At 41.7% G+C, this 22588-nt stretch overlaps 1 protein-coding gene across 2 annotated transcripts; it reads left to right on the top strand.

Moving 5' to 3' along the window:
- Positions 1-31: 31 nt before the first annotated feature.
- MRPL1 (mitochondrial ribosomal protein L1) lies at positions 32-17015 on the top strand. 2 transcript variants are annotated; one of them, XM_061360514.1, is made up of 10 exons: positions 32-319; positions 602-702; positions 2345-2456; positions 3539-3782; positions 4887-4970; positions 6511-6582; positions 6822-6933; positions 8223-8323; positions 14117-14198; positions 16544-17015. In XM_061360514.1, the coding sequence occupies exons 2-10, from the start codon at positions 687-689 to the stop codon at positions 16729-16731; spliced, it is 1011 nt and encodes a 336-aa protein (XP_061216498.1). In that variant the 5' UTR covers positions 32-319; positions 602-686; the 3' UTR covers positions 16732-17015. The 2 variants fall into 2 exon arrangements, with proteins under 2 accessions (XP_061216498.1, XP_061216488.1); XM_061360504.1 differs by lacking the exons at positions 32-319; positions 602-702 and adding an exon at positions 2044-2158.
- The last annotated feature ends 5573 nt before the right edge of the window (positions 17016-22588 follow it).

Genomic DNA, 22588 nt, shown 5'->3' with positions numbered 1-22588 from the left:
GACCTCGGGTACACGGTGGGTCCTGTCAGCGCTCACAGCCGGTGTCGATACCTGCCCGCGGCGGGGGACGCAGCACCATCGGCCCGGAGGACACCGGCATTTCGTCGGAGAGGCCTAGGTTGGGACGACACCTCGGTTTTACCTCATGATTTTGGTAGCGGCAGCCAGGAGCCCTCTCCGGAGTGGGTGCTGAGGAGGTGGTGGTCCGCAGGTGGGAGCCCCTTTCCTGGGAAATGCCTTTCAGTGCCCAGATTTCAGTTGTACAGAGCCCTGTGAGACAAGGGATGCTCTTCTAGGCAGCTGAAGCAAGGAAGCACAGGTAAATATCAGAAACCTATCTTCCCCCAGACACACCAAAATCCCTGTGGTGGCTGTTTCCATGTTCAATGAGGAGAAATGTGGGCCTACTGAGAGGGAGAAGTGGATTGAAGGCTAAAATAAAAGCATCAGTGAGGGGTGGAGAGAGCATGTAGATCTTTGCCTGTTGGCCTGTGGGGCAGCCCAGTGCTGGGGATATGAATAAAGCACCAGTAAAGTGGAGGGAGGCAGCTGGGTGATCAGCTCCAAGAGCCTTTTTATTCAAACTTGCTTTCTGCTGCAGCTGCCTGGAGTCGTGCTGGCCTGAAGGAGGTCGTTTATGCTGAGAGAGCAGGAAGTGCAGAAGGAGTGAGGGGGTTTGATAGGAAATGGGCTGCAGAGTGAGTGAGTAATCAGGAATGGGAGCCCGTATTTCCCTCCCAGGTCCAAAATCCATGACCCACATCAGGACTTTGTGTCTAACAAGTCGGAGGCTCACAACGGGATTGAGGAGTTGTGGAGGAAGGCTATGGAGGGTGCAGGTTGCTACCTGACCACGGGTGCATATTAAGCAGTCACGCAGCGAGTCTTGCATTACATGTGCCATCACTACAGGAAACACATCCCTAACACCCAGCAGAAAAGAACCCCTTCCCCCAAACCTGTTCTGCCTCTGTGCTTTAACACTTCTTCACTCCTCAGTGAGACTTTCTAACAGAGGAGTTGGGTTCTTTTTGCTCCTGTCACCCTCACACCTTTCCGTTTCGATCCGTTCCCAAGAAATTGAGTGTATAGTTACATTGGATGAACATACCAGTTTCATTACAACTTGTTTTACGTATGCTCATACATCTGACTGACATTTAACTGTTCTAGTTCAAGAGGCTCCCTGCGGTATCAAGGAATGAGGCATAAACAGCTGACAGCTACTGGCTCTTTGCAGCGCATGAGGTCCTTACAGAGGCAATGTGAATCATCCCTCACCACAAGGAAACACCTAGCATCATTGACAGTCAGGTTTCTTAAAAATATTTCCAAACAAACCAATGGATAAGGCAAGCCTGAGCTCAGAGATTGGATCAGGAAAGATCTGATTGAATTTAGAGGATATTCTTGGACACACGTTTATCAGGTAGGGCAATGAAACTGCTGGAGGTGGGATGTGTCTAGTCCAAGGCATGCCAGTGTGGCATAGAAAGATCTCCTTTAGTGAGTGTGCATGTAGCAAGAGGCGGGATTATAGTTTACAGCACCTATCTGAACATTTCAGGACCCAGTTAAACCAAGTCCTTCACGCACAGGTGTGTGGATCAGGCAGGTCTTTTCCCATTTGCAAGTGAACAAGAGTGACGTCAGGCAGAAAACCTCTTTCTTGAGTTTCATGGGACTCACAGCAAAAAAAACGTTTAGGGGGAAGCAGCCAAGATGAACCCACACGGATGTTTATTTCGGATAGAAATATGCCAGTTTCCTGGGGAAGTGTCTCTGTCTCTCCCTCAGGAGAGGCCCCCCTGTTGGGTGTCTCTGAGGCAGGCCCTGCCCAGTGAACACCGTCTGAGCACAAACGTCTGCTGTATTCAGCCCCAATTTGTACTGAGGCGGCCTTTGAGGCCGGTTAAGAACCGTGCTGGAGACTTTCAATCAGGCTCCCCACACCTGTCATAGGGCACAAGCCAGAAAGGGGGATCCGCGGAACGGTGGGTCCCGGTTGTGGCGGACGGGGGGCGTCCTGTAGGTGACGCCGAAGGGACTTCCGGTTACCGCTGGAAGCACTCGATCTCGGCTCCGGGGGACGCTTTCCGCGTTGCACCGCGGTGGCTGTGCAAGATGGCGGCGCACGCTGGCCGCTGCCTGTGTAGAGGTGAAGGGGCCTCGCGGTTTCTCTCCGCCGGGAAGGCGTGTCGGCTAGTGGCTCTTTTCTTGCTTTAGCCGGCGGGTTGCCCCTTGCCCGTGGTGTAGGGCGGCTCTGAGGGATGGTGGGGTGCCAGAGCGGGCACTGTGAGGCGAGGGAGCCCTGTCTGAGGTGATGTTTGCTTTTCCTTCACAGTACTGGCGCCTCATCGCGGGTGGATCATTTCTGGGCTTGACCGGCGCCTTGCTGCCGCCTCTGCCATGGTGACCACCGCGCCGCCTGTCCGGCTCTACGCTGCTGCCGCGAAGTGAGTGTGTCTCCTTCTGTCCGAAGTGGCTGTTGTAGCTCTCGGGGGTCTTTTAAGTGGTGGCTGAGGAACGTGTGTGGTTTCGGTGCCTGCAGCGTTGCTGTCACAGCCGAGCTGGCCTTGGTGGCATCCTGCAAGCTGCCAGCTCTTGAAGAGAGAGCCTGGAGAGAGGCGTTCTGAGCTAGACAGTTTTACTTGATATTTTTGTTGTGTGCTTTTGGAGGGTACAGTTGGATTACAGCTCAAGGAGTACTGCCAGTATGAAAGCTGGTGAGTTTATGGAGCTGGCTTCAAACAGTTCCTCTTCTTGCTTTAAGTTGCCTTTTATTGTTTAATTTCTTGTCGCTTTAACATTACAATATAAGTGGGAAAAATAAAAATTATCCCTGTGTACTGGAGAGTTAAGTGTGTTTGTATCCCAAGTGTTCTGAAGTGTTGGGAGACTTGTTCACCATAGTTAACTAGAGGAATGGAGTACCTGACTATTACTTTGGGTTGTTTTTTTTTTTTTTTTAACTTGATTTGGGAGCCCTTGAAAATAGGAGGATAAGGGTTTGGGCTGTTGTTTGTTAACTCCATGCTAAACGATACAGGAAAAAGAGGAAAAACCTTTTTAGGAAAGTAGGGCTGCTGTAATCTACTGTAATAATATGGAAAGCCCTTCAGATGTGGCTTCTTATTATCAAGAAGGTGGTTGGGAGTTCAGTTCAGAAGCAGCTTGGGCACAGTGCCTGCTACCAACTCATGTGAAAGCAAGACCTGTGAAAGCTGGTGTGTTAATCTTAACTGGTTTTGCTCTCATACAGCAAGAGGTCCTAATTTGGTTTGGTGCTGCACAAGTGTGGCTGTGTTGTTTGAGAAGCTTAATTGCTTTCAGACCTTTTGGTTTCTGAGGGTTTGATTTCTGTCTTGACATCTGAGACAAGTAATTGGGATGAATTTAGGGATCCTGTTCATCTTTGCGTGGGACCTCATTAACTAATTGTTACTTAAGAAGTAACATACAGCAATATATACTTTTTTGTTCAGGAATATGTGCCAAACCCATCAGTTGATGATCTAACAATATTTTTTTGTCTCAGACCTGCAAACACAAGTTCACAAAAGACCAAGCAGGAAGAGACAAAAAAGAAACAAGTACGCAGGAGGCGGCCACTGATGACTAAGCCTGTGGATGATGTCTACTTGACGTGGCATTATGAGCGCCCATCCTATGAAGTGGAAAAGGCTGTGGGGATGCTAAAGAAATTTCAGGAACTGGACTTCACTTACCCCAAACAGTTTGTCTATATTAACGTGTTCCTAGATATGGCACTACAGAAGAAGGTACGTTGGAAGTGTTAACAAATGTTGATTCTTGTATTTTATAAACGTGGGAAGTGTGCATAAGTCCATAAGTGCAGAGCAGATGCTGCAGTTCTTCTTGGCTGCCTCTTGCAGTTTCTCTGATTGTCAGAATGGTGGTGGCTTTTACAGCTGGCTTTGTGTCTTTATACATGTATAATTGTCTAACATTCCTCGCACTTCTGAGGTGAAGATAGCACCACTGGGGGTTTTGAAAACAGGCTGTTATGTGACTAAAATCCATTTACGGACAGAACTGATCAAACTGAGATTTATATCTCCTCAGGCTTTCTGCTTAAAGATGTGTTCCCAAAATCATATATGTGTTTTGTTCTGGGATGGTTGTTCCTGATTGTCCTTACAATAGTAAGGACAAGCAGGAAGAAGCTTGTCCTTATGACAATAGTAAGGACAAGCTGCTTCCTGCTTCTGTCCTTCACCTTGTTTTGATTTCTTTTTAAATAATATTCCTTGAAAATACGCAATCACTTGTTTGCCTATGACCTGTCTGACTTGTCAAGCACTCTTCAGTCTTTCCCTAAATCCTCTGCTTTCCTCATAAGTAGAAAATGGGCCACTTGAGAGTTGGTTTCTTCATGTGTAATTAAACATCCATTTGACATACCAGGTGTCCCTTTGAGCTAGAAAATAAGTTCATGCTTAACAAAATGCAGAGCTCTTGCTCCTGCTTTCAGGGGTCGTGTGGTGTTCTTAAGGCTCGGTGACAGACACATGAGGTTTGTGTTGTCTGTTGCATGAGAATCAGCATTTAATAAGTTGCAACTGCAGCACCTCGATGTTTGTTATTCACTACACCAAAGCCTGGTAGCAATCCTGCCCTGGAGTCACTGACCCCACCAAGCTCCAGCATAATTAATTAATGTCACTTATGTTTAGTCTTGAGTATATACTGGACATAAAAAAGCAGTCAAATCTTGCACCTTGTCCTTGTTTGATATGACCTCTGTGCAAGGAGGTTGTGGGTAAGTTTGCTGTTTAGGGGACCAACTCCATGCAGCTGTGTGACTTGCCCTTAAGTCATGATTATTTCATTTAATTTGTTTTAATATTTTTCTTTCTTATTAGAAAAAAGTGGAACCATTTACAAGCACTGTTCTTCTTCCATATCGCTTTTCAGATCAAACAAATAAGGTCTTGGTTTTCACAGAGGTGGGTAAGGCTGAATTACTTGCTTTATATTCTTTCTGTATCTAGCACGCTTTTTCAACACAAGTACTATGCCTTTTGTCAAGAAGACTCTGTGGATGTTTTACACAATTCTTAAGTCTGTCTAGGATTCTTCTTCAGTAGCATCTTAATGTATTAATAAACACCTTAAAGGATTTACTTAATCTTTATAGGTTTAAGTATACATAGATGACTGTAGCAGTGCACTTTGGAAGTAAACATCTGCATAGATGTGACTAAGAAAGAGATGATTAAAGATAATTTATGGAGTAGAACCTTTGTGACCTTTTTATAATATAGGCAAATGGTTTAGCGTAGCAGCTATGTCCAACCATCCTGTTTTAAGCCTTCGTAGGCAGTGCGGATTAGAAGTAGGTGTTATTCAGGCACATACACTTAACAGGATACGTCTGGGGGAGAAGGGGAAAGTAACTCCTCCTCAAAAACCCTGAACAGTTTAACATCCCTTTGCCCCGAACCCTTTCTCTGCTCTCCTAGGAGTTCACTAATGTGAAATGTTGTGGAGAGCAGCTGCAGCATCTGCATGAGACTAGATTCAGCCTCTGCTGCTGTCATTTGCCAATTAATAATTCTAACAGAATAGTCCTACACACATCTGTATAAAATTTTGCTAGAGAACTGGCACAGATTTAGCTGACTACCCTTTAGGCTTCAGTTTTGTAAAACTGTGTAACTGAGCTACAAGTGGAGAATCCTCCTACAAGCAGAGAAGACCCAAGCATGCCAGGTTCTTTGGTGCTGTGTCACAACCTTTGCTCTTCACTCAAAATTCATATGGGGTAAGAGATCCCATGCCTTGTGAAGGTGTATATGTGGAAAAAGGTTGAGCAACTGAAACACCCTGCTTTGGGATGGAAGTATGGAGCTTTTCAGTTTATTCATGTAAGGAAAACTTGATTCTGGCTTTGAATCACGTAAATCTGCTTGTATCAAAAGCTTGAGCCAAAGTTTTTACAAAACTGCTGCCTTTTCCCACATTTCAGACTATTAAAAGCAAAACCTTGTAGAGGACAGAGTAGGTTAACTTCTAAGTGCTCTTTGAAGCCTAAGTGTAATGGCGCCTTTAGGAGCTGGATAGCATTACTTTACAGTGGGTTTTAGTAGTATGTTTTGAGCTTTTCTTTAAGCTTAGAATAAGATGTTGGGTCCATCTGGTCGATGGTTCATTGTCATTTCCAAGGGATGGAGGTGGGAGAGAAAGGGCTTTTGGTAGAGCACTTCAGGAAATGGAATGGGCTTTCCTTCTTCTCTACTACAAGCTGAATAAAGACTTGTCTTCTGTTCTTACTGGGATGTGGAGTAGAGGTGTTTTGCTGTTATATTAAATCAATAGCATTAGATATTTTTGGTCCCTGATTGCGTCAAATCATCCTTCTTAGGCTGTAAATAGCTGGTTTTATACCGAGTTCAAGATAAATCACCTATCCAGTGCTGTTGATATGGACTAGTTGGTGGTACAGATGTTATTGATTTATTTATATTTTTTTTTTCCTCTCAACAGAATGAGCAAGAAGCTGAAATAGCTCGAGAGAATGGAGCTGCTGTTGTGGGAGGAGTTGAATTAATAAAATGGGTATTTTTTTTTTACTTTTTTGTTTGTTTGTTTTATGATTTATATAAATATGCTAACTTAAACAGTGGTGAGCAGGGGAGGGAATAAGAAACCTCATGTCCAATGAACTCTGGCTTGAAGTTAGCAGCCAGTAAGAAAAGTGAGAGATGGGTTTCTATGCTTGGGTATGCTTGTAGGTCAGCTTGTGTACTGAGGTAATTTATTGTGTTCCTAAATGTATTTAGTTGTTTTTATTGTAGATTCTGGAAGATGAAATTCAAGTGGACTCTTACATAGCTGTTCCTGAAATAATGCCTAAGCTAATACCATTAAGGAGCAAACTCAGACGGAAATACCCAAATACAAAAAAAAGTAAGAAGTAGTTTGTTCTTGTAAATCTCAAATACTGAACAAAATACCACCTAGAGGTGACCCCAAAACTTTTTTGATGTGTATGTGTAATTAACACTGAGTGTTAGACTGTATGTGACTGAAATACTTGTTTTAGGTGAGAGCAGTTTTAGGAATTTAGAACTGTGTTTTTCTCCCACAGCAGGCAAATGTGGGTTTAGAGTCAAGGTAAGTTTGCCTACTAATTGCCTCTATACTTCTTAATCCTGGGGAACCCTAATAGTATTATAAAAATACACAGGAAGGCAGAAACAGTTTGCAAAACAGTACTCGCTGACGTAGTTGTGTTGTTGAACTGTTGCGCAATTGTTTGGATCCCATTTTCACGACTGCTATTGCTCCTTCTGTCCTTTGCTACTCAACAACGGAGTTACTTAAGCTTTACTATTTTCAAATATGGAGAAAATTAAAAATGTGCCTTCATCAAACATAGAGCTATGTGAAGCACTGAGTCTTTAACCCTGCCCCATCTGTCTTCATGTTTTCAAACTGCAGGCAGCTTTTTTAGGCTCCTAAACATTTGAGACAAGCCTATTAACCTGTCTGAAACATTGCAACAGAGAATGCTCCAGCTATTTCTTGGAACAAATGCAAGTTACATTATGCCGTTATTGTGCAATTTGCATGGATTGTAGCTTATCCAAGGCCAGTTTGACTTGGAGCCATCAAAAGATACGTGGGAGAGGTAATGCTGGTATTGGAAGCAATGGAGTGGTGGTGTAAATCTGTCACATGAGCCCTTGCAGCTGTGATGAGCAACAGCTCTCTTGACTTGTGGGAATAGCTGGATTGGGCCAGTGTGTTCCATGTTGTGTTTAACCTTGCTGTTACGTAGTTGTAGACTTTGTTTTCAAGGAAGACTTGAAGTTTATTCTAATCCTAACTCTAGGTTTTGGTCTTTCAAGCTGATTGAATAGCGTTAGGTAAAAAAGCTTTGTTTTATATATACACAAACAGATTCTGTATTTTAAGTGAAACCTTTGTTATGTTTCCTACTGTATTAGCTCTTCATATCTGCTGATGAATGAGGAAGGAGGGAAGATAGAAATGATTTAGGTAGTGGGTGTGAGGGCACTGTTGTTCATAAAACTACGTTTTTAGTAGGTTTAACTGCGTTAATGGAAAGATTTCTCTTTTGACCAATATCAGACTAGCCAAAATGCTAATTTTGGCTAATGCTAATATGCATTTCTGAGAAATGCTAGTAAGCATTTCTCAGACAACTGTTTTGCCTTTTTTTTTTTAATTAGATTCCCTGGGCCGTGATATTCCCAAAATGCTGCAACTCTACAGAGATGGTCTTGAGTACACGGTACAAGATGAGTGTGTAATCAAGACAAGAATAGCAAGAGTAAGTTGTTTATAGTGTGCTTAAGTTTATTCTGCTGAGCAGAGCTGAAGTTAGCTTTAAAAGAGGAGAAAAAAAATGTTTTTAATCTTTGTGTTCTTAAGATTTTTAAGTATGTTCTGACCTCTGAAGTAAATGGAACTTGTAGGCTTCGTGTCATGGCTTCAGCTGATGGCAGCCCTCTCTGTTGTTGATGTGAGGTCACAGAAGGTGGCTAAGCTAAAACTGAGAGCAAAGCATACCTGATACTAAGAAGTTAAGGAGGCCAAGAATGGGATCTGTATTTGCCACTATATTGTGCCAAGGAGTTGTAACAATGAATGAAATAGAATTAAAAAGGTACTTTTCCTAGTAATCTTGTGAGTGGACATCTTAACGCAGGCTTCCTTTCCTCTTTCCCTCCTCAGCACCCTTCTGTGAGTAAAATGAAGCTTATTCAATATTCTTTTAAGTAAATAAACTATGGGTTGTAAGTACATGGTCAATATGTACAGGTGGATCAAAAAGTGCTTGCTTTAACTTAATTAAAGACTCATTTATTTTTGATAACTTTAGCTCTGGACTGGAGCAAAAACCAAGAACTGTTTGCTTTACACCTGGAATATAAAACTAATTTGTACTCTGCTGTCATGGAAGAAATTGAGTTATATAAGAACATATTTTCTGGTGGTTTTTTTTTATTTTATTTTTATTTTTTTTATTTCTTTTCCCTGATCCAAACTGTGTCTTGTCTTCATTCTGTTTTGTCTGTAATCCTGCCTAACTAAATTTTAGTTTTCCTTTAACTGATAACTGGTATTGAAAGAAAGTGTACAAGATAAGTAACCAGTGAAGCTTTATCTGGCGGAGTTAGAGATAAGAAAGTTTGTTAATTCTTGGTAGCTGCTCCAAGTTGTGTATGTGAATTTCAAGGGCTTTCTTGTCTATATGATAGTAAGAACTGAGGGCTATGAGACTATTCTGCTTCAGTGTGTTACATATTTCACTTTGATACAGGTAGGGGTATCCTTGACTATTCAGTAAGTTAGTTTAACGCCTTGAATCCATAGGTCAGTTGTGGTTTGTAGTGTTGTGACTGTATTCTCCAGGTTTTCCTTTGGACTGCTTAAACTTTGGTCACTTTATACTGCAAGTCAACCTAAAAATACCCCTGCCAATTAAACTGACTGTGAAGTTTATTATTGTATAGTAAAGAATAAAAACCAGGTTTCAGATAAAGGTGAATGAAAAGTGCTGATGTATTGACAGTGTTCAGTGCAGTTGCAGTTGGTTCTGCTTTGTGTGGTATTCTGCAACTGTGGCTTGAGTTTCTGAAGTTCAGACCATGTCATGTTAGCAATGTAAGATCTTGGTGTTACATATTACCTTAGGTTCTGTGTCTGGGCAGCGCAGTTTCTGTGGCACTCGAGAAGGTTTGGTGCAGCCAGAGATGTCACTGTGCAAGTAAACAAGAGGACCTCATGAATGAACTCTTCATTTTGGATCAGAATTAGTGTGGTGAGAGTTTACTTACAGAGTTCTTATGTGCTACTTTCAAATCACCTGTGTGACAGAGGTGGCTCCACCACTGCACACACAGTGTGACTTGCTGTGTCACACTTTCATGTGTTGTGTGCAGGGGCATTACGTGGTGGTTATGGCTTGTGTAAGAAGTCTCCACACTCTCTAGCTACTACCCTTAACTGACCTAGTTTCCTTACGGTTTGCACAGCAGCACTGGAAGGAAATGGAGTGCAGGCAAGGCTCTGGGAGGCTGAGAGAGCCTTGAGTGTTATGCATATCAGCTCACCACTAAATCAAGAGCCTTTAAAATTTAAATTTCATCGGTGAGGAAAATAATAATTTGTGAATTACACAGAACTGTGAAGATCTATTGCTGTATTCCAAACAGTAGTGTAGATGTTTCTGGGAGTCTGCCAAGCTGGCGTTACTCGAAGAGATGGTTTCCCTGTAGTGCTGCTGTCTTATGTTGCCTGTTAGTTCAGTTTTGGCCAGTGGCTTGATGTAATGCTGCATTCCCACAGAAGTCAGCAGCCTCAGTGGTGTTGTCTTAGTTGTATTTGCGATGTCTTTGAAAAGCTCAGTTAAATTTAATTAGTAGATCTGAAGTTGAGAAGCTGAGAATGTAAAAATCTTACTCTAAAATGTGGGGCTTAATGCAGAAGGGAGACAAATGAGAACACTTGGGATATCTCCTTCAGATTGAAGCTATCTGCAGAGGGCATTTTTTTTAGGGTTTTGACATAAGCCTTGAGTCTAGACAGGGTGCTGTTGTTCATTAAAAAATTTTGTTTGGAAATTTGGAGTTGTCTTGAGAAAAATTGGAGTCCAAATGTGACATCAGGAAGGAATTCCAGCATGTCTTCCTATCTGCAGAGAGTTGCCTATGAAGTGGTTTTCTTATGGAACAGAGTAAGACAGTTTCAGGAGGTGAAACCTTAAGGTTTGTTCTTAAAGATGCCCTTTCTGGAAAGGGACATGTATATAGGAGCACAGTTTTTATTCACGGGGTTAGAAGTAGGAAGGGATGCCTACTGAACCAGAGAGATCTCAAACTTGGTGCACAGAATGTGCAGCTGGATGGAAGTAAGAGGTAAGGCAGGAAACAGAAGGGTCAGTTTGCACTGGAAGTAGCATCTACCTCTTGGCTGTGGGATTGAAGGCCCCAAGTGCTAGTGTCTCTTCAAAGAGAAAAGACAGATGGATTCTTAGCTTTGAACTCCTTAAAGGTACAGGGAAAAGCAGTCCCACAGTTGAAGAAGAGCTGTTAAGTCTTGCCATTTCAGATGCTCAAGAACTGAAATATACGTTGGGGGATGAAGGGAATAATGCAAAAAGTACAGTTGTCTTTTGGTACATATTTGAGCTGTTCTTTATTTGAAACACCACATGGAAAAGCTTGCCTGTCAGCAGTGCTATTTCCAACAGTTGACAAGTCCAGGATGAAAGAGAGATTCAGTCATAAATTATGCACATTGGAGTTGAAGGTGTTTGTTGTGATGTAGATGAGTTAGCCTCATCCTTTATAGCCTTCGCATCTGCAGGACTCGCTGTTTTTGGAGGGAGGTTGGTTGAGCTCTTGAACTGGGTTCCTTTCTCTGTTCTGTGTGATGTGTGTGCTCATGCTGCTTCTGCCATATAGAACAGCTCTGCTTTGTCTGCCTGTGGGTGTTCTTACTGGCTAATTTCTGGCTTTATTTTCCTGCCCTCCGATTCTTGAAGCATGGAGTTAGAGCTGACAGTAATCTTGTTTGGCAGAGCATTAATCAGTTTGTGTTAATAATTTCTCATATTTTATCAAGTGTTTCTGCCTTGCCATGACTGCCATTCCCTATGTGTGTGTTATACACGAACTGCCTGATGGTTAAGTCTGCAGTACTGATTCAGTGCTCTGAATGATCTTTCAATGCAGGTCCCTAAATACAGTTCAGAAAAGCATTTCTCTATGGTTAAAGCTAATGTTTTAATAGCAGGACTTTTTTTGTGTGTGTATTTAGCCAGCAAATAGCTGAGTGGATCTTCTGTGTATTCACTTGCAGTCTTCTGAAGATCCCCTAGAAATTTAGAAGTGTTGAGACTTGATGAATCGAGTTTTAAAAGTGATCTGTTCTGGGGAAACTTGTGCAGTGCTCAGTATTAAGAGGCAATTTCCTTCTAGGCAGCAGAGTTAGCGGGACACCCCTCTCAAGACAAATATTTTATGTTCCTTTTTTTAAAACAAAAAGGAACAAATAGCTTTGCACCTTTTTACAGCACCTTATGCTGCTCTAGGGGCAAGTGTTCTAGACTTGAAACAGTAAGATGGGTAACAATTTCTGTGTTCTGATGATAGTATATGCTGTCATTTTCTAAGGCACTTTGTGATTAGGTTGCATTTATACAAAGTGGACTAGAAATTAAGTGATAGTTGCTCTCTCTGCAGGCATGGTTATTCTTCAGGGAAGCTCAGGGCTCAAAAGTTCTTATTTATATATTTTAGATATTGACTTGTATTGGTTGCTGCAGTGGATCTGAACAGAGTAGCTTTCAGAGCCCTGAAGATCTGGTCCGGAGCAGTTGGTGTCAGGTTGCCAAAGGCTTGAATTCAACTAAATATCTAAGTGCTGATACACAGTGACTGTGTATACACAAGGATTTACTGTGGAATACTTATTTGGAAGCTGAAATATTTACTTGGATGTGGAAGCTATTCTGAAATGCTGGGAAACCTCTGAGCATTACCTGCTTTCATTATGGAGCTGTTGGCATCTCAAGTAAATGGTGGTTTGTGTTCTCTTGAGATGTGCCATGTTTTCTGACTGAATGCAAGTCACTTTGTCCTATTTTCCTGTCTTAACAAATACAGAATATAAATGAATGTCTTAACATTTTGAAATGGGTTGGTCTTGTCTCATAATATATGGTATTTCTAAATCTTTATGAGGAGTTGTAATTTCAGAGCAACTTGCAAATTCTATCTCTTCTGAATGCTTCTAGACTTGGTTATGGATGAGGAATGTCAACTAGCCACTGAAATTGTATAATTGAAGCATTAGATTGGAAGAAAACGTTATTCAAAGCTTAATTTGAAGTAAAGTTTCTAATTAGTTATTGCCAGTTACTTGTTTTGTTTAAATGTCTTCTTTAATTCAGTACAGCATGGTGAGTGTGTCACACAGTGAAATGCTCAGCATTAACATGTCTGCTTAATTTATGGGTGATTAAGCACTTTGCAATCAGTGTAACAATGATAAAGACAAATGTCTTCTGGCATGTGTAGCAGAGGAACTGCATTTGGGTTGTAAGTCAGCTGGCAGAGCATAAAGAGATATTAATGGACCAGATCTGTAGGAGAGTAGTCGAATATGACAGCATTTCTATTGCAATGTATTATGCACATTTACAGATGAGATACTAATAAAATCTGCTTATGTTACATGGGGAGGTGGCAGAGAGGAAAAGACAGCACCAATGATACTATATGATACCCTGAAATAGAGTTAATTCTGTGAGAAAAGTGCTATTTTTAATTCCATAGCTGGAACTTGTAGAAAAAGAACTCTATTTTTCATCCAGGTAAAGATAGGTGGATAATATGGGTGAGACCAGACAGCAAATTAAATCAAGCATAGCAGGGCATTATGGCAGCAGAACATTAAGTCTGAGAAATGCATGTTAAGCTGTCCAGGACCTGAGAGACAGGTGAGCCCTGGCTTTGATTCAGGTTGGCATCTGTCTTGATCATGAGTTGTATGTTCTTGAGGAGAGTCCAGATGAGATGAACAGCAGTCACGGTTTAAGGGGATTGGTATTTGAGGGAAGGTGAAGTTATTAAGATTTTGGCAACTGTGTTGGTTCACTTTATAAGTTTTAAATGATTCGTCTGGTTTTCTTTTTAATGCCTTCAATTTTAGGTGCCTTTTTTTTTTTTTTGTTTAGTTGATGTGTTCTGTGGTCTTTGACAGCTCCTTCTTGAAGCTTCTGTCCTCAAATTCTTTAGTAAGATTTTTGCAAAAACACTGGTATACATACTTTTTTTTTTTTTGAGACTTTTCACCTCTTTAAGGCTACCTGTTGTTAAGAGAGCTGTGGGGATTTAATGTCATAAGTAGAAATATGGGAAGTTATGATAAGCCTATAACCATGTACAGAATACTTTTTTCTGTGAGTCATTTGGATAAGGCTGTTAATGGGATTTCTAACTCCTTAATGGCACACTTTCAACAAAGGTTGAATAAATATATACCCAGTGTTTTCAGATTTATTAATCTAGGGTATAAGTATCATCATGGCTAACTTTGCATTACCCTTTTTCAGCTGGATATGCCCACTGAGCAGATAATTGCTAATCTAAAAACAGTTATCGATGATATCTGCACATTCAAGCCATTGACTTACGGTAAGTAGCTGTTCTTCTAATGACATAGTTGGAAGTTAGAGCAAATAAAACGAAGAAGTTACTGTTCTTTACTGGGTTGTCATTAAATGACCTTGCTGCTTTGTCTGCCTTGGGATAGGAAGAACTGAATTGTGAACTGTAATCACACCGCAGCATTACGTAAGTGTCTTTGTAAGGCAAGCAGTGCGATCATGTAATAAACTAAGTTTGCAGGCTTGATGCTTAAGTAGATGAAAACCACACAAGGAAATCCTTACGAGACATGGAGGTATTCAGCATCTGTTGTGCATTGGTTGACCCCACTGATGTGACCCTGTTGTGGCTCAACACAAAGAATCCGAACTCAAAATCCACCTGCAAATGCCATAGTTAAAACTTGTGCATCAGTTAATATCTATCTGCCTTGCTTGAAGTTGTATCACAGTTTATATTTTTTTATTTATTACAAAGATATTTTTAAGTTTCTATTGGGAAAGCTGTTTATTTTTTTTTTTTAGTTCTTTAGCAAAAGGAGGAGTTTACAAAGGAATGGAAGGTGTGAATTCTGTGTGTCGTTCTTTGGGCTGTGCTCAATATTCTGAGTAAAAAATGTGAACAATTAATACACTGTCTGCTCTTTGTCATAATGAAGTAAACTGAAATGTCATCTGCTTAGCTGGAGTGGAAATGGTGATTTGCGACCACAATTTTGTGTGGTGCTGTTAATAGTAACTACTGCAGAGAGACTGCAAAAGCCAAGTACATGTGCCTTCAGAAGTGTTTCAGCCCAAATACAAAACATAAGGGGTTGGTTGACATGAAATACAAGAAAACAGGAGCAGAAAGTGGTGTTATTTCTGTCCTTATGGAGTTTATTTGTGAACTACACCACCCTAGTTAAGTAAGGATAAGATCTTCCGGTTTTAGTAGCATTTCTACTGATTTTGCAGTATGAAGCTTTATTCTTGTGGCAGGGCTCTTACGGGCTTGATTAAAAATAGTTGCTGTTTATAGGAAGCAGACATGGTAATTAACACATCTTTGCAGCAATGGAGTCTAGATGTGCTTGCTAACTATCAATTGCTTAGACCAGCTAGTTTTAGATATCTGTTCTTCAGTTTCTTTCAGGCTTTCTGTATGTGGTATGTAGTTATCACTAATATGGCATTCCCCTGCGAGTCACTTGATCTAATGGAAGACTGAAAATACCACCAGGCAAATGTTCTCAGAATATAATGTAGATCTATTTAATCCCCCATCAGGAAACCTGACTAATTTCGTAGTTTTTCTTGTCAGGAGGTTTCTCTCAGCATCTCATGGAAAGATCCTGAATTAGGAATGGTTTCTTTTGTGCTCTTAGTCATGGAGGAATATTTGAGTGATCAACAAACTTCCCCCCATATCTTGTCAATCAGTACCAATCGTCAAAGTTGAGTTTGTAAGCTGAAATTTTAAACTAACAAGTGTGTGTCCCTTTAACATAGTAGAATAGACCAAACTGTTCTAACTTACTAATATGTAGAGAGAAAGGAATGTTCGCCTCACAGGGGAAGGAACATCATGGGAATGATAACAACTAAGGAAACAGTAAGTCTAAGGATGCTGGCCTTCAAGATAGCAGTGGCACCCAGCATGGAGTGAGACTAGCACAGAACAGAAGCAAGGACATCCAAATGCTAACTCAGCACTAGGACCTTGCAAGCATGTGCAAGCACGGAGGTCATTCAGTAAACACAGTGAGGAAGACTATCTGTGACCACCAGAGACCCCCACTCAGCAAGAAAGCGCATGTGTAATTAGGATGCAAATATTATAATTAGTTCCTGGAATGGCTGTAAATATGTATGAGTATGCTAAATATACAGCTGCTTTGGCAAAGTAATGGGCCTGCTCACCTTTGCAAAACAATTTGCATGTGTGCCCAGCACTGCAATGAAGAATGCTGCTTCCTAAAACTCCAAATTGAGTCTTAGTTTCTTTAAACTTCTTTTACCATAACAAGTTCACTTGTATTTCATGTGTTGGAAGAGCGTGTGTGTGAAGCTTTAATTGTATTTTTCTATGGAGGAGTGTGTGTGTGAAGCTTTAATTGTATTTTTCTAAGGCTTGGGAGCACTTAGGTCAGTTGCTGATGAGGTACTGAAGGAATCATCAAATTACACCTTTTAAAGCACCAGAGTATAGATTGCATTGTGATCCCAGTTTGCTGGGGATGGATGTTAAACTTGGAGCTGAATGGATGTGTGTACTTCTATAGTTCTGATTCTGCTCATGTGCTTGAGACAGTGTGGGTTCTAAGATAAATCAGCCTGGAGACATGTAAAGTGGTGTGTAAAACATGACCAAGTTGGTGATTTGTTTTCTAGGTCCTTTTGTGCAGAGGTTGGTGATTCGATCTTCCACCAGCGAAGGTTTGCTATTGTACCTTGATGGACTTCTACCTCAGGTGGAGAAAGTAGAAGAAAAAATAGAAGAAAAAGTAGAAGAAAAAGAAGAAGAAGAAGATGCAGAAGATGATGAAGAAAAACATGTCCCGGAATCTGCTAGTACCTGATGTCTTTACTTGTAGATTTGATGGTCAAGCTTGGAAAGCAAAGGTTGTGACTGAAATCATACTTTATGAAAAGAAAAAAATAAATCTAACTTGTGAATTCCACTTGTAAATTCTGTGTAACAAGAAACATTGTCACACACAGGAGTCTGTTGTCAAGACTGAAGACATTTAAATTCTTTTTGTTGGTAGCTGAAAGCTGCCAAGTTTGTGTATTGTGGTTTTGTTTCTTTTTCTTTGCAGGTAACAGTTTTTAGTTTAATAAAAGTATTTCTGTAACTTCTGAAGTATTGCTGTTGATTTCCACACTTGCAGCCAAAATGTACCGTGCTTGTGTCTTGACTGGGTCCCCCACAGAGCAACTGGTGCAGTTGTGGTAAGCTGCTGTCTAACTTGCCGGTGAAGGAAACTAGGTTTTATTTGCCATTCCAGTTTTCTGCCAAGTCAAACATGGTGTTTCTTTGGTGGGAGGAAAGTTGGCGTGATGTTTGTGATGTCTCATTTTGTTTTCTTTTGATCTGCATATGTAGATACTGGAAGGGTATACAGAGGATTACTGCTCTGCTGCTTTGAGCCACTGAGTGCAGGTTAGTCTTTGTGACAGCTTGTAATAGGTAAGGTTTTTCTAAGGAAAAATTAAATGTGTTCTATGGGAGGAGTGATCATGCACCTGGTCTGTGTTACGTTAGTCATCTCTGAGGTGCACTAGGTTCTTGGTCACCTTTGGTTAGCAACTTGCTTAAATATGTTCCTTTAACTCATAGTAGCTATGCCTAGCACTATGATACGGCAGAAAATCTTGAAAATTAAGACTCTTGGTTGAAATGGAGGTCTCGGCAATAGCACAGTTTGATGTAAATAGAAGATTCCCAATAAATGAGTTTAATACTTGCTGGGGTTTGACCTTTTAAACACATCAGAAATATCAACTTGGTTCCATTTTTGCCCAGTTTGCTTTTTGTTCCTTTGGGCTGGTTGCTTTGGCACAAACAGATGAAAACCAAACCACCAACCCTCTTTTGCAACAACCAGTCTTGAGTGTGCTTGAAATGTAATCTTACTGTTCTATGGCCGTTGCTGTGCCTTATTTTGCTTACCTTGGTTTTCTCCAGCGTAGTTCTTAAATAGAAACTGGAGAGCAGCATAAATAACCATGATTCTTTCAACTGGTTGTTTAAAAATACGCGACTTAACGCTTTGCTGAATTTCTTTCCCTGTTTTTTCCAATTGTTTCCAGCAGGTGGCATTCGTGTTCCCTTCTGGAGAGGCATTAGGAAAAGTGTCTCAATTGGGTTGTTGTTTGGGGGGACTTTGTTGCTAAACATGCTAGTAAAGCTGCGCCCTAAAATGTAAGATGCTTCCAGAAGGATTGGCTGTTTCCAAAAGGGCTGAGCTTACCTAGCTTTGAAAGGGTTGCTTGTGCTTGCAGATTTTTATCATGCCTATTATTGGAGGGGAGGCTCATTTTTCAAAGAGGCTGCTCATAGTTGCATAAAAATTCTTGTATCTATCATCTGAAGCACGTGGCAGCTGTTAGGGTGCTTGGCAGGTTGCTGTTAGGCCACACTGCTGTGTTTTTTTATTGTGGGGCTTCTTTGCTCAGAGTTTAATCAGAAAACTCTTAGTGGTAAAGGAAGGCTTCACACTGACCTCGGTTGACTTACTAGGTAGTATGTGGGAAAAGTAATGCCAGAACACTTCAATAGCCATCCAAACCTTATTTTTTTACTATGGGCTGTACTCATGTGCGCAGTGGAAAGAAAACTAAATCTGTTGCTTTACAAAGTGAAGAATTGATGTGACTAGAAAAAGAACAGTGTCAGATGTGTTCAGTGCTGTTAGCTGTGCTCAACATCCCACTTGGTCCGAAGCCTCTCATATCAGGAATTGGTGATGAGGAGGCTGGTAAGGGTACTCATCTGTATGGATAATGTCTCTTTTCCCCTTCCTCCTTCCTCTGTTCTGCAGGAGTTAATGTTGTAGAACAAAGCTTTTTTAGCTTCCTAATACTGATGTTTATTGATTTCTGGTCTGGAGCACCAGGCAAGTTTCAAGAAGGTCAGGGCAGGTAATCAAGAGGCAACAGTTTTGTTGTGGGATTTTTTCATTTCCACCCTGTGCCTTAAATAATTGATTGTACTGATTACAGCTGGTTGTGTACAGGCAAGTGTAGCCTGTGCCAACAGTGAATGGGGTAGCGCCTTCATCACTCCACAGCAAAAAGCTTGATTACTTCTGACAAGTTTTACCTAGATTTTTTTTTTCCTAATGAAAAAAAATAATCATGCTGCATAAGCTTCTCATCTGCACTGTGTCTAGCTTCATTAGCTCAAGTGCAGCATCCTCTGCAAGTATATCACATGTGCTGTAACCCTCTTCTACTTGGAGTTTGTGCTGGGGATCAATGCTTGCATGAAGGGAAAAGATTGAGCTGTGGAGGTATGCTTTGTTTTGAGGACTTGGCTATTAGGTGCATATCAGGTGGATCATGAGTGGTCAATTAAGGCTGAGTGTTAGATAAAGGTAGGATGTTGTTTTACAGGAATGTTGTTTCACCCTGCATATCATGATTTATGGCTGTGTGCAAGCAAAGAGTGTTTTTACTACTAATGAATTGCATATACAAGAAATATTATGAGATATTATATTAGTTACGTGCTGTTTGTGACCTGAAAGGAATTATGTTATGGTAAGTTACCTGCTGGTGGAGAAAAGCAAGGCCTGCAATACCATTTGCATACATTTCTAGGTCTCTTCACTATATTTTTATGGCTTACTTCAAAGACTTTACTATCTATTACGGAAGAAAGTAGAGCTGCCCTTTTGAGATGGGTGACTTTTCAGAAGTGACACTGATGATAATAATGCCCCATGTCTGTGTAATCCTGAAATAGCATTATAGAAGCTGTTGAGTATACTATGATTTTTATCCTGAAATGCTTGATTAACACACAGGAGAGATGAAAACCATGAGATTGTTCCCATTTAAGCTTAGTCCCAAAACATGCAGAGTGGGAATTGCTGTACATGTGGCTCTTTTGCCAGTATGCCTTAGAAAATAGTTGAATTGTTAACAGTAATGGCATTAAAACTTAAATGGCATTGCTAGCCTCTAGAAACTAATAGTAGTGTACTCACGGCAAGGCATGGGTTTGTAATGCTTCGGTGACTTCTGATTAGTTAGAGCAGGATATAAATAGGTTGTTTGTCCTGAATGTTAAGTTCTTCTAAGTCCTGTATAATAAGAGGCACCCTTTCTAGCACAGTTTCTATTAATGAGTGCTTAATACTCCTTTGGTATGTAAATATAGCAGAGATCTTCTGTCAAAGCAAAAGGGCAGTAACTCAGGAACTAGCAACCCAAGTATGGGGTGAAGTGAGAAATGATGTGTTACAAGGCATGAACCAGGCTGTGCTAGATGCTTTTCTGTGGTGTTACCTGCAGTAAGTAGAAACTTATTTCAAGTAGGTTACTCCACCACGAAAGGTACTCTAGACAAACTCTGCACATACTCAGGCACGAGAGCACATACTCCTGGTTCCTGCAGAGGAGCTGACAAGTTAGTAAATGTTACCTCCTGTTAACAAACCATGGTATGGTTGCCCCTTGCAGGAGGGGGGGAGGGGGGGTGTCTGGGTGGGTGGCTGGAAGGACAAGACCATCTTCCCATGTAGCTCTCAAGTGAAGGTGGCCAATCAGTGTGCCCTGCTCCTCCCACTGATTTTCAGTGCATTTACTCCTCATTCTCTCCAAGCTATGTTGAATTTGGTTGATAGTTCATTTCAGCCAAAAATACTTCTCAGGAATTACTGGTTTACAGCATTTGAGGTCTCAGCCTCTTTGCCTCTAAAAGCATGATGGTAAGAAAGCAGGAGTTGATGTATGGGGCTTGGAATCCACATTGTTATGAGTATTGGAAGATTTCCCTGATGTTCCTATGGAAAAGAGAGAGTGCTGCGAAACATTTAGTAACATAGATGATGTATGGTTGCCTTTAAAATTGTCTTGTATGAAACTGCTGTTAGTTTAACTAAGGAGAAGCAGGCAATGAACTGGAATTCCCAGTTAATGCATACAGAAACATTTGCCCAAACAAGAAAGAAATTGCCATGGAGGTATTCATGCAGTTGTGCAGAGTGAAGGATTTAGGCTGACACTCAGCCTAAACCTGGACTTGTACGGGAATTAGTTGCAGTCCAAAAATCTTTGTCTAGGTCAAACTCAGTTCGTGGGGCTTTTGCTGTAGATTATGGTGTAGAGGTAACATTAGAAGAGCAGGACAGGGGTGTTACTAACACTCTGCTCAAATCTGATGCAAGAAAGTCCTTTCCATACCCACTGGGGGTTACTCAGGGTGCCAGCAGCTAGAATTAACATTGCACAGTTGGTGTTCTGTACTGTAGCTGAGCATAGTCTTGGAAATGTCAAGCAAAATCAGCCTGTACATAAAATGGTAAAATCACAGACTGGGTTGGGATGGAAGGGACCTTAAGATCATCCAGTTCCAACCTCCTTTGCCATGTGCTGGGACACCTACCACTAGACAGGTTGCTCAAACCCCATCCAGCCTGGCCTTGAACATTGCCAGGGATGGGGCAACCACAGTTTCTCTGGGCAACTTGTGCCAGGGCCTCAGCACCCTGACAGGGAAGAACTTCTTCCTTGTATGTACCCTAAATCTCCCCTGTTTAAGCTTGAACCCATTATCCCTTGTCCTATCACTATAGTCCCTAATGAAGAGTCCCTCCCCAGCATCCCTATAGGCCCCCTTCAGATACTGGAAGGCTGCTATGAGGTCTCCACACAGCCTTCTCTTCTCCAGGCTGAACAGCCCCAACTTTCTCAGTCTGTCTTCATATGGGAGGTGCTCCAGTCCCCTGATCATTCTCGTGGCCCTCCTCTGGACTTGTACCAACAGTTTCATGTCCTTTTTATGCTGAGGACACCAGAACTGCACACAATACTCCAAGTGAGGTCCCACGAGAGCAGAGTAGAGGGGCAGGATCACCTCCTTCGACCTGCTGGTCATGCTCCTTTTGATGCAGCCCAGGATACGGTTGGCTTTCTGGGCTGCAAGCACACACTGAAGCCGGCTCATGTTCATTTTCTCATCGACCAGCACCCCCAAGTCCTTCTCCGCAGGGCTGCTCTGAATCTCTTCTCTGCCCAACCTGTAGCTGTGCCTGGGATTGCTCCGACCCAGGTGTAGGACCTTGCACTTGGCATGGTTAAACTTCATGAGGCTGGCATCAGCCCACCTCACAAGCATGTCAAGGTCCCTCTGGATGGCATTCCTTCCCTCCAGCGTATCAACTGAACCACACAGCTTGGTATCATGGGCAAACTTGCTGAGGGCGCACTCAATCCCACTGTCCATGTCAGTGACAAAGATGTTAAACAAGACCGGTCCCAACACCAATCCCTGAGGAACACCATTAGTTACTGGTCTCCAGCCGGACATTGAGCCATTGACCACAACTCTCTGCATGCAACCATCCAGCCAATTCTTCATCCAGCAGGTAGTCCATCCTTCAAATTGACGTCTCTCCAATTACAGACAAGGATGTCATGCAGGAAAATGTTCTGGATTTAACTTGTTAGGTATAAATGCTCTCCTGTTAATTTTCCCAGGCTTTGCTGTGCACCTGCCTGTGCTCGTAAGTTAGGCTAGTCAAAGATGTTGGGCTGAGTGCTTCTTTTGAAGCACATAAAACTGCTGGGAAAGATCTGGGCGAAGCACAAAGCCTGTCCAGACAACATCATTTAACGAAGTTTGTTTAAAAACCCAATTGTGCCTACAAGGGGGAAGATGTTTCTAAATGCTGAGGCAGGCATTGGGAATGGTTATGTTCATATTCT

This window comes from Neopsephotus bourkii, unplaced genomic scaffold (genome assembly GCF_033783945.1).
Source record: "Neopsephotus bourkii isolate Nb327-2 ecotype Australia unplaced genomic scaffold, CSIRO-AGI_Nbou_v1 NB_107, whole genome shotgun sequence".
Lineage (NCBI taxonomy): Eukaryota > Metazoa > Chordata > Aves > Psittaciformes > Psittacidae > Neopsephotus > Neopsephotus bourkii.
The sequence above is the reverse complement of the archived record's forward strand: the minus strand, read 5'-3'. Positions and strand labels throughout refer to the sequence as shown.

Excerpts from the sequence above, each read along its gene's own strand:
- MRPL1 (XM_061360504.1), top strand. The coding sequence starts at position 2,125 with ATGGCGGCGCACGCTGGCCGCTGCCTGTGTAGAG. Across the intron at positions 2,159-2,344 it reads TGGCCGCTGCCTGTGTAGAG|TACTGGCGCCTCATCGCGGG; the intron begins GTGAAGGGGCCT and ends TTTCCTTCACAG. Across the intron at positions 3,783-4,886 it reads ATATGGCACTACAGAAGAAG|AAAAAAGTGGAACCATTTAC; the intron begins GTACGTTGGAAG and ends CTTTCTTATTAG.